Below are 16,924 nucleotides of genomic sequence, written 5' to 3'. Positions count from 1 at the left end.
TATGTGTATATATATATATATATATATATATATATATATATATATAACGGTAGATTATAAAGAACAATAAATCATTAGTTTAATTATCAGCTGACAAATAATACAAGAGTATCTTAATTTGCTTAGTCGTCATTTAGTGACTATTGCAATATTGTAAAGCTATATTGTAAAACTGTTTGCGTCAAGATTGCGTCATAAACTAACAAATTCGCTTTAGCCTCTTTTCACCTCACTATTTCTCATCTTTGTTCCTATGTCTATTTTCCTTCTTATCTTTCTGTCTATATACATATATATATATATATAAATATATCTATAGTAATTCTCTATATTTCTATCTTGCATAATTATTTGCAAGAGCGTTAAACATTTTGTGCTTTATTCTCAATGATCAAATCGATTATCGATCGATTCGTTGCATGAGGACATTTTTGATAAAAGAATTTCGAAGTTCCTTAGATCAATTATATTGAACAATCTATTTTTCTGCTTTTTTTCTTTCTCTCATTTGTTTTTAATAATTTAATATAAATTCTGGAAGGGATAGTTGTGGAAAATATGTATTGCGTGTGTCTCACGTTCACATGAATTGACTTTTTATTTTCTTCGGAAAGCGTGATATACACTAGTGTTTTATATATTTAGAAATATATTTTAGATTGTAGTGCGGCTCATTTTACAGATCGTGCATTTACAGTTGTTAGCGCGTCACATAGTTTAATCCCTTCACAGAATCTTAACTCCTTTTGAGAATATAAATGTCCCTATCGACGAAACGATCCGTAGTTGATCAATGAGCAAGCACACAAGATAAACTTGAACCACGTCCAAGAGGTATTTATTCGTGTCTTTATTTTTCTTTTTCTTTTTTTTTTTTTTTAATTTTTTCTTTTGTTGATGTAAATAGCCGTAACTGCATAATGTAATAAGTAATTCGATTATACTATTGCCACTTAGTATAAAAGACTATCGATAAATAATTAATATTATTGTCAGACTGTAAATAAAATTATTTTGTATGCCAAAATAAACCAAATGTATAACACTGATACACGATGTTAACACAAACGCATTACACCGTATACACAGAGAACACTGAAAATGTGTAATAACGCTTGCTGAGAGAGAAACGATCGTGTAATAGACATTAATTTTCGTATATACATATACATACGTCTCGACTATTCGGGGTCACACTTTTGAAAATATATAAGATGAATGATATACCTAATCTTTCTTTTTTTTTCTGTTAAACAAAGAATTCATGTTATTCGACCAACGATCCCAATGTGTTTAAACATGATTTAATTTTTTGATTTATCTTGTTTTTGTTTTTTTTCCTTCTTTTATATATTATATATATATATAACCAATCAATCTCACTCTTTCATCCTTTGCACATCTTTTCTCTCGCTGTGCATATCAAAGCGGCACCGAATGATAAAGTACGAACGATCATGGAGAAGAGGAAAAACCATGTTCGTTGTTCGTTACGATCGAATGTATTATATGTTCGAACATTATATCGATAAAGTAATATGCCTTTAAAGCGTTCCTTTAGCGAACAATTATAAACATATACTATATAAATATATATTAGCAGTAAACGCTTTCTCGTTCTCGGCGTGATAAAATACGCGTCGGCCATTTTTTCCAAACGCAAGAATATTTTTCATTTTCAATTAATATTAATATGAAAAATAAAGAAAACTTTTACATTTCAGACAGAGCGTGGATTTCTATACGATATAAGCACAACTAAAGAGGAAAAGAAAAAAAAAAAAGAAAAAAAAATGTCAGAATCAAGTTGAATGAAAAAAAGTATATACGAAAAATTTACAAAAAATAAACATAAAGAAAGAGCAAATGTGCATTATAAAAGGATTTTTTATTTTTTTTTTTTTTTTTTTTCGAAAATACATAGTAATTTTCGAATCAACTTCAATATTTACTTCATGAAAATGCATATTACTTTCTTGAAGTTCTAGCTTTTTGTTGTTCTACGATAGAAGTGACGTTTATTGCTAATCGTTTTTAATTAATAGATAATGTTTAATGTAAAGCGTACATATGTCGCTGAAGCAGCGAAACATAATAAGGAAAATCGTATCGTCGCGAGTCGGTGTCGAAAAATGATGGCGATATGAAAAATGACGAGATTCGATCGATGGTATTATCGGCAGTGTTTTCCCGAAATAATAATAATATTATTAATATTAATAATAAATAAATAATAATAATAATTTAAATAATAACAATAAAAATAAAAAAAAAAATATTGAAAATCCCATTGCTTCTCGACAAAACAGGAAAGTTTTAGAAGTTGTTTTTTTTTCTCCCTTAAAAAAACCACTAATTTTTCCATGTTCGAGGAGTATATAACGATGAAATGAAATTTTTAAAAAGATGGACGAACGAGAAAGAAGCCAAGGGAATAATAACCCACGTCCATGATGTATATAAACTTTAGTATATAAGGAGTTAGAAGAAGAAGGAGCGACGATTCAAAGAGAATGTAAATACATACATACGTACATATATATATACGTATATATGTGTGTGTGTGTATATATATATATATATTCTCTTATTAATATCGTTCGCAAGTCGTGCATTTGTATTTCGCGCGTGTTTGCTCGCGCATCTTCCCCTTCCACTTTTTCCCCTACTCAGCTCGACGCTCACTGTCAAGCTCGATGAAACTCGACGTCATTGAAAAGACGCTCGGGTTCGGAGAAATTCTCAGTTGCGAAGATACGAGCGTACAGTTTGTATGGTTCATTTTGAAATCGTGTATGCGAGTATTCCTCCTTTCCATTTTCATAAAAATCGAATATCTTTGCTTTGTTCGAAAGCCACGTTGTTAATATTGAAAAGTTTGAATTTCTGTAATAGGTGAATTTTATTTCTTTACCAATTGGTTTCGTTAATTGGAGAAAAGAAAACTACATTCAAAGTTCACTGTTTGTTATTATTATTTGGAAAAATTTGTTTTTTTTCTCTCCTTTAGAAGCAGTGATGGATCATCACTTATCGAAGAGAAAATCGTTTAAATTTTTGTCGAACGACAAAAATCTTTACTCTTCGATGTAAGATCATAACTATAAAATATCCAAACTGAAGTAAATAATTTTTAACTGTATTCTTACAGAATATATTCTATTTTTATGGAAAAATGAAGATAGAGGAATGCTAATTAATTTAAAACATTTAACATTCACTTATGTCATTTTCCTCAAGTAAAAATTCAAATTAAGTTTTATATATATATATATATTATATATATAAATAAATATATATATATATATATATATATATATATATATATATATATATATCTTTTCTGTTTCAAGTGCTCCTGAATGAATAAGTTTTCTATATCTATTGTTAGAATTTCTTTTCAAAAAAATGAAAAATATTACGTTTGGGAATACTTGGAAACGAGCTAAGCTTGCCTACTAATTCGGGACGGCGTTAGAAAGTTATCCTTAATAAAGAGAGCAGCAACAAAATAACTAAAAATATAATATATTAATAGTCTTCATTATTTCTCCTTCTCCAATTGTTCTAAGTTCGTAAAAAAAAATAATTTATAATATTTTTAAAAAGTAATCTATATTGGAGTGACATGAAATTTTTCAATAAAAGTTTCTCAAAAATATAAAGATTACCAATTTCATGGAAGATTTTTGAATAGCAAGTTTTGAAACAGTTCTTTTTGTTCATTATATTAATCCAAAAAACTAGAGAAAATAGAGAATAGAGAATTAAGAAACAAAAAAAAGATAAGTATTTTCAATACTGATACAAAAAAGTGTAACGTCCCTTTTGTTTTGTCGCCATTTAAATTTCGCGCTATCTCGCTAATTGGCAAAATGGTGCCAACTACGTAGTAATTCTTTGCAATTAGTTTAACGAAATAAAACGGAAGTTATTAACACTTCAAAAAAAAATTACGATAAGATATAAAAGGTAGATATACATCTTTATATTTTATTTTATTGACTCGTGACTATTAATAGCTGTAAATGTTGAATGTATATTATGATGACATTATTTAACAAATAAATCGTCGGGTAAAAAAACACGCAGAATCTTATGGTAATTAAGAAAGGATAGAAATATTTTCCATGAATTTGATAGGATAAATATTTAAGTTTTTATGTCAAATAAAAGATTTAGGTAATAAATAGAACCAGATTTCCATAATCTCTATTAATTGGTTATCACGTCATGTCGTACAATATCTTTCTATTGGTAAAACAATATTATTACGTTATACAATTCGTTCTATTCATATAAGATTTATCGAAACTATAGTAAATAAATCGATTAAAATTCCTTGGTGTATTCACTACATGCATATCCCCGGATTATATAGACAACATTTTTATGGTATTATGTACAATTTCTAAAATATAATTAACTATGATTAATTATATCAATGTTAAAAAATATTTTGAAACATTCCAGAAGTAATGTAATAATATATTTTTGAATGTTTATATATATATTGTGCAATATATTCTTTTTCTTTTAGTTCATTAAGTTTTATGTAAAAAATAAATCTATTCAATTCCGATATATTATTATAAATAATATATTCTTTCTTGTTTTATTTATTTCAGAGATGAGTTATATAAAAAGCATGAATTTATATACATCTCTCACAATGAGTCACAATTCCTTATTATCTTTTAAAAGCTTATTTATTAAAAATATACATAGACAAGTTCATCATTCGTAAGTAGATAGTTTATGATTAGTCTTTTAATTGTGATTATTTTCATTTATAATTATTATCCATTTATAGTTGCAAAATACTGGTAGTCGGTGGTGGTACTGGTGGTTGTACTATGGCAGCAAAATTTGCAAGAAAGTTTAAAGGATCATCCGATCAAATTATAATAGTCGAACCAGAAGAAGTAAGAGTAATGATTATAATATACTCTGTTTAATAAGTATGATTATTTTATGCAATTTAATTATAATTTTTGTATAACTATTATATAGGTTCATTATTATCAACCACTTTTTACTTTAATCGGTGTTGGTATGGGTTCATACAATTATTCAAAAAAGCCAATGAAGAATGTACTTCCACGAAATGCAAAGTGGATAAAAGATAGTGTAATTGGTTTCGATCCAGAAAATAATCAAATTATTACAAATAATGGTGATACAGTGCAATATGATATTTTAATTATTGCATTAGGTTTACAAACTAATTGGGATCAAGTAAGTAAATAATAATTTTCTTTATTACAATTGTATATCTTTTCATTTTCCATTATATAAATATGTATCTGATTTCTATAATAATTTTGATAGTTACCAGGTTTAGTAGATGGTCTTAAAAATGCAGAATCACAAGTTTGTTCTATTTATGGATTTAACACTGTACCTCATGTATTTGATAAAATTAAAAAAACTAAGGATGGTACAGCTATATTTACATTTCCAAATACTCCTGTCAAATGTCCAGGTGCACCACAGAAAATTGCTTATCTCGCTGAAGACTACTTTAGAAAAGTACGTTCATACAATTTTTAATTTATAAAATGTAAAATGTACATAAGTGAATTATATTAAAACTATTTGTTTTATCTATTTCAGACGAATGTACGTAACAACATAGAAGTAATTTATAATACATCATTACCTGTCATTTTTGGTGTTAAAAAGTATGCGGATGTTCTTTGGAAAGTATGCAATGAAAGAAACATTATTGTTAATACAAGTACAAATCTTGTAAAAATAGATGTAAGTAAGCGAGAAGCAACATTTGAGAAGTTAGATAATTCAGGTGAAACTTGTACGATGACAGTGAGTACTTCAATACTATTCTATACAATATATTATATAATTTAAATACTTACATTATATATTTATATTCACAGTACTCATTGCTACATGTATGTCCTCCTATGGGACCTCCAGATGTTTTAAAATGTCATCCTCAATTGACAGATAAAAATGGATTTTTATGTGTAGATTCTGGTACATTAAAACATGTGAAATATTGTAATATATTTGGAATAGGTGATTGTTTGAATACACCAAATTCTAAAACTATGGCAGCAGTAGGTAATGAATAAATAATTATGTAAATAATTTGTATGTTATATGATTGACAAGAAAAAAACTTGACGTTGTAAATTTATATAATTTTCTATTTATAGCTGCTCAGGCAAAAGTTCTTTATAAGAATATCATTGATGACTTAGCTGGTAAACCAATGACAATGATGTATACAGGATATTCTTCTTGTCCACTAGTAACTGGACAAGGTAAATGTATAATGGCTGAATTTGATTATAAATTACAACCTATGGAAACATTTCCCATAGATCAATCCAAAGAGCTATATCTCATGTTTTTATTAAAAAAATATTTCTTCCCATTTATATATTGGAATCTTATGTTGAAGTATGTATTTTATAGTTTATGTAGCTCTCTCTTATATGAATTGAAAAAAATGTTATTTTCTTTAATTATTTTATATCATTTTAGAGGTCTATGGAATGGTCCTGAATTTTTCCGAAAATTTACAAGTTTTATGAAACCTAAAACAACATAAAATTATACAGTAACAACAGTACATATTAGTTGATGTAACCACAGAATTTTAATATGTGACACCATAATTTAAAAAAAAGCAATATTTTATTACGTGTATATATAGATTACATCATTCTTATATTTTTACATTATCGAAGAAAAATAAAAACTTTCAGATGTTCATATTTCGATCCTAAGATTGTAATATATTGTACAGAGTATATGTGGTATTATATGAAACAATTAATAAAATATTTTATTCTTAATATTGTATGCATATAGATATTATACATACATACATACATACACACATATATATATATATATATATATATATATATATATATATATATATATATATTTATATATATATATATATATTTTATTTTTATCTTATAAAGCAATATGCATTTATACTATCGCATATAAGAGAAGTTTCACTGAAAGACTTTTTAAATTTATGCGCCATAATAATAATATTGAATCACGTAGTATGGTCCTGATGTAGTTTATGTTGGCACGTTTGACACGTCAAATTAAACGTAAATATGAACGGTCAGTTACTGGTAGGTTGTGTTAAATAACATTGATATTTTTTGCGTACCTTATGTAAACATTCATTTCATTGCTATTTAGTTTCGCTAAAAGTGTCGTCTTGTTCGGTCGAAATCATGAATCGGGGTGGGTCGTCGAAGTCTACTCAACATAACCTCCATGCAATGCCGTACAGCGTTGTAGAAAATGATCTTTACAAATCTGTATGATAATTATTTGCGTTTATAACTAATTGATTGATTTGTCTATTTCTTTAATATTCTCTGGTCATTGTTATCAATAATTTTATAAATAATGTTTTGATAACTTTTTTCATAAGGATGTCTTAATGTTTGATAGTTGGGTTTATGATAATAATATACAATTATTTTTCAAACATAATTTAATATTATAATAGTGAATATGTATTAAACTACTAACTAAATTGTTTGTAGTTAAAGTGAATCTTACTATATAAACTATGTTTCATCAATAGTATTCCTATACCTAAAAATTATCATTTCAGGAACCAACGCTATATACCGTTAAAGGTATGGCTATTCTTGATAATGATGGCAACAGAATTCTTGCTAAATATTATGATAAAAATATATTCCCAACACCAAAAGAACAGAAAGCATTTGAAAAGAATCTTTTCAATAAAACTCACAGAGCCAATGCCGAAATTATTATGCTGGATGGTTTAACATGTGTTTATAGAAGCAATGTAGATTTATTTTTCTATGTAATGGGAAGTTCTCATGAAAATGAGGTAAATAACATTTTTTATAGAAATAATTTTATTTTTTTTAAATAATTTTCATTAATATCAAAAAACATATTCTAGTTGATTCTGATGAGCGTTCTCAATTGTTTATATGATTCTGTAAGTCAGATTCTTAGAAAGAATGTTGAGAAAAGAGCAGTTTTAGACAGCTTAGATATAGTAATGCTAGCAATGGATGAAATTTGTGATGGAGGGTACGTATATAAAAATTGATATTTTTTGTAACTTGATAATGCGTCTAAAATATAGATTTTTTAAAGGATTATTTTAGATGCTGATGCTACTAGTGTTGTTCAAAGGGTAGCACTAAGGACCGACGATATACCACTTGGAGAGCAAACAGTTGCACAGGTAATACTCAATTGTGTGTTTCATTCATTTAAACGAATTAACAAATGTTAGATATATCTTCGTTAACCTAGAGGATAGAAATATTTCCGATTTCTTTATTTTGTGTTCACGCATCGTTCTTCCTTCTTCGAACAGTCCCTGATTGTAAGTCTTCAGTAATTCTTGGGAATAATTGGGTTATAGCATTTCTTTCTTCCTGGTACATTTCATTATTTTTTAAGTCTTCTCTTTTGTTCTAGGTATTGCAATCGGCAAAGGAGCAGCTAAAGTGGTCGTTATTAAAATAAATTCTTTGTATACTTTATTGGAATATTATTTTTACAGTCATAAAAATTGTATAAATATTATCACAAAATGCTATTGCACATTATAAGAACAACCATAAATAAATGACCAACTTGGTTCCATTATCCGGTCTTTAAGTCTTTTAAACTAAATCGATATTCTAAAACTGACTAAATAAGAGAGTACTATTTTATTTACATATACATAAATATTGAACGAAAGTAAATATTAAATTTCAATTAAGTTTCTCTATCTCTCATTTAATTCCTGATACAATTATATTTTCAAACAATTAAAAATTTCAATCTTCATGAAAAAATGATTTTTATATGCACTAGATAAATTTAGAATTTGCTTTGACAAAGATAAATGTCATGAATGAGGCATTTGAAAATCCTTTATAAATAGATAAAGAATATCATACTTTGAATAATCCCATGCTCCACCACGGATGTTCGCATAATTGAGATACAACTGTAAAAGCGTAGACTCTTGCAAAAGAGAAGCGCACGAATTTTTCCGTAATCTCGGGGGAAATCTAAAGATTGATGCAAGGATGGCAGGAGGGGTATGGAAACATATATAGAAGGTTCTTCGTAGAGAAGCCGAAGGACATTGGCCGGTTATTTGGAGTCATGTGACACGGCTGGTGTCGATTCGATCGTACCCGTTGGTTACTCTTTCATCGGGTTCTTCCACGCTGGGAATTTTAGATTTGATTACGGAACACGCTAGCTTCTCTAACATTCCGTTCACCCTCCTCTTTTTCCCTCTCCTTTTTCCCTCTCCTTTTTCCTCTTCGTCTTCCTCCCCCTTTACCGAGCAAACTCTCGGCAATCTCTCGTTTTCACCCCTCCCTTTACCCCTACTACCTACCAACCGCTACCAGAGAAACACAAACACAAATACCAGTATCAGCACCGGCACCCTTTTGCCATCGACGATGAAAAACTCTTGTTGTACGATCGCGACGGAATTATTGGCCGGCCGAGCTTATTTATGGCGTTCATTTTCCTGGAGATTGCAAGAGAGTCGAGCGCGAGCACACCTCGTCTCTACCCATTGCTCACTTTTTTTGTGTTTTTTTTCCAATGGCCCGTCGATGCCGCGATTTATGGCCATGTCACCTGAAAGACAAACAGGACGTTGATAGCGACGACATTCTGACACGAAGCGTATTCGATTTCCATCCCTTCTCGTCTCTCTTACGAGATAACTCGTTAATTTGAAATTCGTTCCTGGAACTTCATCGGATATAAATATATTTAGAGAAAGACGAATGATAGATAGGATTTTATCTTGGCGAGAAGAACGAGAGGAAGAAGAGAATAATAATGTTTAGAAACGCTCGCACTCTTGCACACTCTTGGAATGTAATGGATACCCTTCACACACAGAATTTCTCCCTCGCATGGAATCGTTCTCGTAAATCAATAAACCCCGTATACACGCTAGAGAGCCTGTAAAATGGAATCGCTTCTAACATCTTGCGGCTACCAGTGGTCCAGGTGGCTGGCGAAAGCAATTAAACGTATAAACGGTGGAAATTAGCCGCAAGAATTGGTCTCGGTTAGATTCAGGAGAAGCACACCACATGAATAGATACGGGAGCATCAGGGCCATTTAACACGATGACACCCTATTTACCACCCCCGCAGAAAAGACGACTGGATGGACGCTACGAAAGCCTTTCAGCCCATATGTCAGCACATGATTGTGCTTCGATGGTGGGCGTTTGGTATTAATCGCTGTACCGTACGTATGAGACCATTCATTTATGCTTTACAAAACTATTCAAAGCAAAATTGAACTGCTTTCAAATCTAATTTTTCAAATCTTTTAAACCATTTGGGAACCTTTAGAAGCTCACAGAAAGTTTAGTTATATTAGCTCTAATGTAACAAAATTATTTCACCTCTTGAAGGAAAATAAGAAAGCGAAAAATTGATCGCTCAGTGCCTATTAGGAAGTCCATTTTAAGGAACCATCCTTGTCAAAAATAGAAGTAATATCCACTAAAACTTATGTTACAATGAAACTTCTCTCTCATTCGCACTCACAAAATCGCAACGAAACGTATTTACAGAAGATGGTCGGTCAGTTTCTTATTTTAACTTCAGAGTAAGCACATATTTTTATGATTTTCTGGGCATAAATCAAAGAATCCGATAAAATTTGAGTTAACCATTTGATTTTTTTATTCTTTTTTTTTCCTATAATGGGTTAAATTTGTTTATTGAATTACGATTGTAATTCGTTTCTTATTTTTTTCTTTTTTTTGTCATTTTTTTGTCTTTTTCTTGTCTCTTTTTTGTTTTTGTTTTTTTTTTCTTGTAGAGGTACCAATGAAAAAAAAATTCCGTTTCTAGTCGTTTTTTGACTTTTCTTCATAATTCGACAAAATTTCTCTCCTTCGTGAAATGTATCCGTATCTATGAAAATATGATTGATAATAATGCAGCTTAAAAATGAAAGATTACAGAGAAGAGCATAAAAGAATATGGTCTTTCACATAGTTTATACCTAAAAAAGTTGGGTCATCTTTAAGCACTACTCGCAATCTTCGTTGGTAAACAGCGCTTTGTAAATTATAGAAAGAACGTCTTTATGTTGACGTTTTTACTGTATTGGTTTGTATTTAGAATATCCGTTAGGCATATTAGGTAGAAGTATCCCTGGATACTTCTTGATACCTCGTGTTACTAATTCAGATCTAGGGGATAGTTTATATACCATTTTAATCCATAATATATTGTCATGTGGAACACATGTTTGCCCATCGATGAATATGAATCATCATTTACCCTATTTTCTGATTCTTTCGATAGTAGTACAAATATCGCTATTTAATTAATTTTCGAAACAAAGTTACATTCTTGTACAAAGCATGGATTTGCTTTATAAAATTTATCCATAAGATCAACTCATACGATCAGATCAGATTCCCTGAAACATATTTCATTTTTCTAGGACGAAAAATTACGTAAAGCTATTTTTCCATTTACAATGTTCATGTGAATTGATTTATTCGATAATTTCTAGAGATACGTGGGTTAGAAAAGAGATGGCAAATTTAAGTAGGGACGGAATCGTGCAACCTTTATCTTTCGATAAAAGCCACACGAAGGGATGGAGAGAGTTTAGGTCTTCGTAGCAGAACTGTAATAGTCAAAATGGCGGCAGCATAGTCTTATCGCCCGTTCAAGAGCAAGCGAACCAACCCAATTGCATTGGGTGGCAGCCAATACGGCGGCTCTCGTCAGCGATATCATCGCTCTCTTCTTCGACCCTCTTCTACCTTCGCATTTTGCGAGAAATTCTCTTCCCCTTCTGCTTTAAGTGACTCAACAGATTTGTCTTACAATCAAATATCACTTTTATTTCGATAAAAGGATTAATTTGAAAGTCGTTATTTTTCAATGACAATTGTGTTTTTTTATTAATCTCTATGCCAATATAATGATATACGTTTAGAATTGCTAAAACATAACATGATAGAAGAATCAATATTCTCTTTAATCAAATTTGTTTGATTTAAAAAAAAAAGAAAAGATATCAATAAGATTAGGAACGTCTAATAAAGCAAGTCATTTTTGAAAATGGATCCTTTATGAATAGAAGATATAACACGGTATATACTCCCAGCGAAGCTGAGATGAGATAGTGCTCTCTCCTTATTTATGGCGAAGCACGATAATAACGCGGATGATGGGACTCCCCGTCGTTGAGCGAGTATATCGGACGTAACCATGGCGACCGCGCAGAGGCCATATTGGTCCTTCGCCAGCTATCGATAATAGGAAAGATAAGGGGTGGTCCTGGGAACTCGGACTATACTTTATCGTTCCCTAAATGGTTACCAGTAAGGATAGGAGAAATTTTTCGTACCAGTTAGGATCGTCCTTTGCAAAGTGCCGATCTTTATTTCCCCTCAGATCAAATTCCTCTTCGAATCAGATTCGACATTATAATCGAGAATATTCTCATGGTGATACTACTCTTTTCTTCGAAAATGGTGGAAGAACGGAGCAACGAGGTAGCTGTCTGTGTGCTGCCACACGCCATTACACGAAATAAATGCGAGTTAATTAAAGGGCGGAAGTAATTACTTGCAAATAAATCGTAGCCGTTAATTCGTTATAGCGCAGTCAAGTCTGCACTTCTCTCTTCGTATCGTATCACGTATCCAACCCCAAACTACCCTCTTTCGCCTCGTCTCACCGTCCGTCGACGCGTACACGAGGATGGGGATTTGCGAGAACGACGCCGATCCCGTGCTACGTTCGCATAATTGGCTTTGAGCGTCGCCACCTGCGACCACGACGATGCTCCATCCTTCCTTCCTTTTATCCTTTCTTAACTTTATCTTCGCTTGCGAGATCTTACACTATTTTTCTCTGATGTCTATTCGTTCGATGTAATGGATTAAATGAACATAATTATTTCTGTTGTTAAAGAAAAAAAGATTTTAAATGACGATTATTTTTTATACATTTAGTAGATAATTTCAAGAAAGATAAGGAAATGTATATTTTCTGTAGTTAACTCTCCAGTTGATTATTCAAGATTATACAAATTTGATGGAATTACGTGGTTCACCTTGCACGATCATGAAACGTATATACAGTTATGTTACGATATTTACATTGGATATTCTATCCTTGAGAGTATGTGTCTCGAGAATTATAATGATTGCTGTTAAAGGAGTAGAATGGGTTAAACAAATTATATTGATATTCACATAAGAAATTATTATGATCAATTCGATCAGGTTTTTTTCGAAAAGAAATTGTAAAGATTCATTGTTGTCAAGACATTGTCCTAATGTTTATTATCGACATAATAAATACCCCAGGATACGATGACTCTGGTAAACTTCGAAACTGATGTCCTACTGATACTTTTTGTTCCCTTTCGAAGTCCTTTTCTAACAAACTCGATTCTTTTCTTCGTGTTTTAAAAGACAGCATTTCTTCTCTTTAAACTCTATGTGCAAATATTATGTCAAGGACATTGAACACGTTGTCGAGCATAATTCTTAGCAAAAATTTCAGCGATTCGACACGTAGGGAGGATGCAACGTCCTCGACCCGAATGAGAACATTTCACGGGCAATCTACTTTTGACAAACATTTCTTCAATTTTCATCTCTGAAGCTTACTTACATTTTAGAAAAAATGCATTTTTAATTGTTTAACCATTTGACAAAATCAGCTCAAACCTATTTCTATGTAATAATTTGTTTAATGACAATGGATATTATTATAAGCCGATCTGTTAATTTCTTAATAAATTCATAACAGTAACAGTCACAGAATCAAAAGTCTAATCTTATGAGATTTGTCCTTGAAAAATGTTTTTACACTTAGAAAAAAACTTTTGTTAACAAAGAAACTGTGCCGTCAACAGTGTTTCCTTAAAAACATAAATCTTTTCTATTAGTTTACTTTATCTAGGGGACTTGGTCAATATTGTCGAATATTTAGTAGGCTTCCCGCAGTGTGGCACGCGCCACACTTTAGTTTAGTATCTATCCATTTTGCTTCCTTCACTTCCTTTCTCTCTTTATATTACAACATTGATTGGCTTTGTGCGAATGGACTACTGTTAGCCTTGACCGATATTCTTCTTATACATTTTATTCTTACAAATATACTTCTTATACAAGTTTCTAATGCATTTTCAATGAAATTTTCGTTTGTTTTCATAGTTCGTATACAATAATAATTTAATAAAATATTTGTCAAGTTATAGTTTTATATGAAAAAAAAAAGAACAAAGTATACATTTCTTTTAAAAACATTCATTTAGAATGGAATATTTCAGGTTATTTTTTTTTCTTTCTTTTAACTGTCAAGGATCCAAGATATGATTAATTTTCGACATTGAAGAAGAACTTACGGTAAAGAATGACATTCACGTATTTCAATCTTTCGACGAATTCATAGGCGGAGTCATAAAAAAATGTCCGTTTCGATGATATATACATAGATGGGAGATAGGTATCGTTGATAATGAAATAGTAGTACTAGCACTGGATAAAACTTCGGTGACTTTAGTTTGATTAAAACATCGAAGAGATCGACGGGTGGATTTATGGATGTAAGAATAGATTTCATGTATATAACCGGTGACCGCAAAGTACACACAATTTTTATGGATGAACCGAAATGGATTGCCAAAAATATTAACTCAAATTTCAAGGTTAGACTTTCGATTTTAAAACTGTTTCTCTAGGTCAGTGATGGTTTGAACTTTCGTTATAAAGTAACTTTCTGCGATGGAAACTTATAGATAGAGAGTATTGTGCAACGTTTATTTACAGTAACAGAAAATCATTGAAAACGCTGGGAAATTCAAATTCAACTTACAAATTGATATTACTTTATTTCCAAGTAATTTTAATGGATATAAATTATATTTCACTCGTTAAGAAGAGAAATTTATCAGTTCAAATGTGTTTAGTATAATTTAATAATGGTCGATTAATTGACGATCAAGTAATCGCGATTGAGGATAAGCATCCGTTTGGCAATGTTTCCACTTTTTTTTATAATAACGAAAACTTATAGATACAGAAAATAGTTTAATTAATTGGATTATATAACATTTTGTTGGAACGTAAAAAATTCTATCGTTGATTTACGATAGAATCGAAAGAAATGTCACGTGTACGATCGTTTACGTAACGTGATAAAGAAAATCGTGAGAACCATCGAGTAAGGTCAACGCGAGACGACGATTTTCTAGGGAATAATTTATTTAGCGGTGGCACGATTTACGAGGCTAGATATTGGATAATGAATCAGGTCTCCCTTGATGGAATTAACTTGCCTATGGCTCGACAGTGCACCGCCTCTTCTTTAACCTTTATTAGCTTCTGACGAAGAGCATGTGAAATCTACTTTCTTTCGTTTTACTGCAGACTTACATCCTTATGGAATCTCTTGCTTCTTTTCTATGACCGTCGTTTCTTCCTTTCTCTCTTTTTCTCTCTCTCCATATGTGTGTGTGTCTATAATATATTGTATGCGCTTGTATGTCTATGTGTTTGTACATTATATTGTACGCGCGCGTGTGTATGTGTATGTGTACAATATATTGTACGCACGCTTGCTCATATGTACAATATATTGTACACGTGTGTGTGTATATATGTGTGTACAATATATAGTACATGTCTCTCTCTCTCTCTCTTTCTCTCTCTCGGTGTGTGTGTATGTGTGTGCGCGCGCGTATGTGGGTAAGTATATATGAGTATGTGATATAAATTACTGGTGATTTGAAATCGAAAGTAAAATTTATTACAAGTAATTTGTTATCGTACTTAACCCCTTGACGTATAAATAAAACAGAATTTAACGCGCCCGAAAAATACTACAGTATATCCTTTTCTTAAAGTCGATTTATTTTAAACAAAACAGAAGTGTCATTCATTTCATGTGCCATTGTAGACTTTGACGTCTCCGAGACGTCGGGAACGGTCTCCGGTGGATGCCGTACAGTATATTATTAAATTATTCAATTATTTCACTCGTATGTCGATTCTGTTTTGTTTAAAATGAACCCATTTTAGGGAAAGGATATACGCTGCAGTATATTTCTCGGGCGCGTTAAATTCCATTTTATTTGTATGTCAAGAGGTTAATAGAACATTATAACTCACATTTGCTTCTCATGCGAAATTAGTCGAACTGACTGTAGACCAGTTTTCCCACACTGTTCGATATGTCGATATAAATTAATTCCCACAGTCGATACGCGTAGCACCGATTATCGGCCATCGAAGTAAGGACTACTTTCGATTTATAGAAAGGAAGAAAGAAAATCTCCAAGATATCGTAGAATCAGTTACGGTTCCTGCTACGAGTGTTACACGTTTCATTTACTACACTTTATTTATGAGCTCTCGCTTTGTTACCAATTTTACTCGGGCCGAAAATTCGCAATGCCTCCGGTTTATGAGAGAAATATTGTCCTACAAGAGATCATACGGCCGATTAAGTATGGGGGATCTATGCGTGAAATTGATTCGTCGAATAAACGCAGGTTCCATACCGTCGAATCTTTCGTTGCATTTATTGGGATAATGTGCAATATTTTCGTGATATCAGATAGTCTATTTTTTTTTTAGGGGATGGGCGAGAACTTATGTATTCTATAGGATTATCATATTATATCTGTGGTATTATCGTAAAATTAGATTATTTATATTTTTTTTGGAACAATTCTTCTGTGCTTTTTAACGACGAGCAAGAAAAAAGTTTGGCAAGAAAAGCAGCAAGGATTGCAAAAAGTCATGTCAACCATAGGAACAAAAGTCATGTCAACCATAGCAAGAAAAAAGTTTGACAAGAAAAGCAGCAAGGATTGCAAAAAGTCATGTCAACCATAGGAACAAAAGAT

The 16,924-nt window shown here is 31.2% G+C and overlaps 2 protein-coding genes across 17 annotated transcripts; both read left to right on the top strand.

Annotated features, from left to right (window-relative positions):
* The first annotated feature begins 46 nt into the window (after positions 1-46).
* On the top strand, positions 47-6,827 carry LOC124949617 (sulfide:quinone oxidoreductase, mitochondrial). 13 transcript variants are annotated; one of them, XM_047495033.1, is made up of 9 exons: positions 47-2,771; positions 4,629-4,743; positions 4,814-4,925; positions 5,014-5,238; positions 5,332-5,532; positions 5,617-5,826; positions 5,901-6,087; positions 6,183-6,429; positions 6,514-6,827. In XM_047495033.1, exons 2-9 carry the CDS (start codon positions 4,631-4,633, stop codon positions 6,578-6,580), a joined length of 1,362 nt encoding a protein of 453 aa, XP_047350989.1. In that variant the 5' UTR covers positions 47-2,771; positions 4,629-4,630; the 3' UTR covers positions 6,581-6,827. The 13 variants fall into 13 exon arrangements, with proteins under 13 accessions (XP_047350989.1, XP_047350979.1, XP_047351011.1 ...); XM_047495023.1 differs by having other exon boundaries at positions 47-2,793; XM_047495055.1 differs by lacking the exon at positions 4,629-4,743 and adding an exon at positions 3,011-3,089 and having other exon boundaries at positions 47-2,895.
* Positions 6,828-6,983: 156 nt separating this feature from the next.
* LOC124956019 (coatomer subunit zeta-1) lies at positions 6,984-8,643 on the top strand. 4 transcript variants are annotated; one of them, XM_047511388.1, is made up of 7 exons: positions 7,036-7,127; positions 7,198-7,319; positions 7,622-7,867; positions 7,943-8,076; positions 8,143-8,233; positions 8,369-8,377; positions 8,473-8,643. In XM_047511388.1, the coding sequence occupies exons 1-7, from the start codon at positions 7,073-7,075 to the stop codon at positions 8,518-8,520; spliced, it is 705 nt and encodes a 234-aa protein (XP_047367344.1). In that variant the 5' UTR covers positions 7,036-7,072; the 3' UTR covers positions 8,521-8,643. The 4 variants fall into 4 exon arrangements, with proteins under 4 accessions (XP_047367491.1, XP_047367571.1, XP_047367344.1 ...); XM_047511535.1 differs by lacking the exon at positions 7,198-7,319 and having other exon boundaries at positions 6,984-7,127; XM_047511461.1 differs by lacking the exon at positions 8,369-8,377 and having other exon boundaries at positions 7,040-7,127.
* The last annotated feature ends 8,281 nt before the right edge of the window (positions 8,644-16,924 follow it).

Source organism: Vespa velutina, chromosome 1 (genome assembly GCF_912470025.1).
Source record: "Vespa velutina chromosome 1, iVesVel2.1, whole genome shotgun sequence".
Taxonomy (NCBI): domain Eukaryota; kingdom Metazoa; phylum Arthropoda; class Insecta; order Hymenoptera; family Vespidae; genus Vespa; species Vespa velutina.
This window is presented reverse-complemented; position numbering and strand designations above follow the sequence as displayed.

Excerpts from the sequence above, each read along its gene's own strand:
- LOC124949617 (XM_047494973.1), top strand. The coding sequence starts at position 4,359 with ATGCATATCCCCGGATTATATAGACAACATTTTTATGGTA. Across the intron at positions 4,926-5,013 it reads TAATAGTCGAACCAGAAGAA|GTTCATTATTATCAACCACT; the intron begins GTAAGAGTAATG and ends ACTATTATATAG. Across the intron at positions 5,827-5,900 it reads GTGAAACTTGTACGATGACA|TACTCATTGCTACATGTATG; the intron begins GTGAGTACTTCA and ends TTATATTCACAG.
- LOC124956019 (XM_047511388.1), top strand. The coding sequence starts at position 7,073 with ATGTTGGCACGTTTGACACGTCAAATTAAACGTAAATATGAACGGTCA. Across the intron at positions 7,320-7,621 it reads AAAATGATCTTTACAAATCT|GAACCAACGCTATATACCGT; the intron begins GTATGATAATTA and ends TTATCATTTCAG. Across the intron at positions 8,077-8,142 it reads GATGAAATTTGTGATGGAGG|GATTATTTTAGATGCTGATG; the intron begins GTACGTATATAA and ends GATTTTTTAAAG.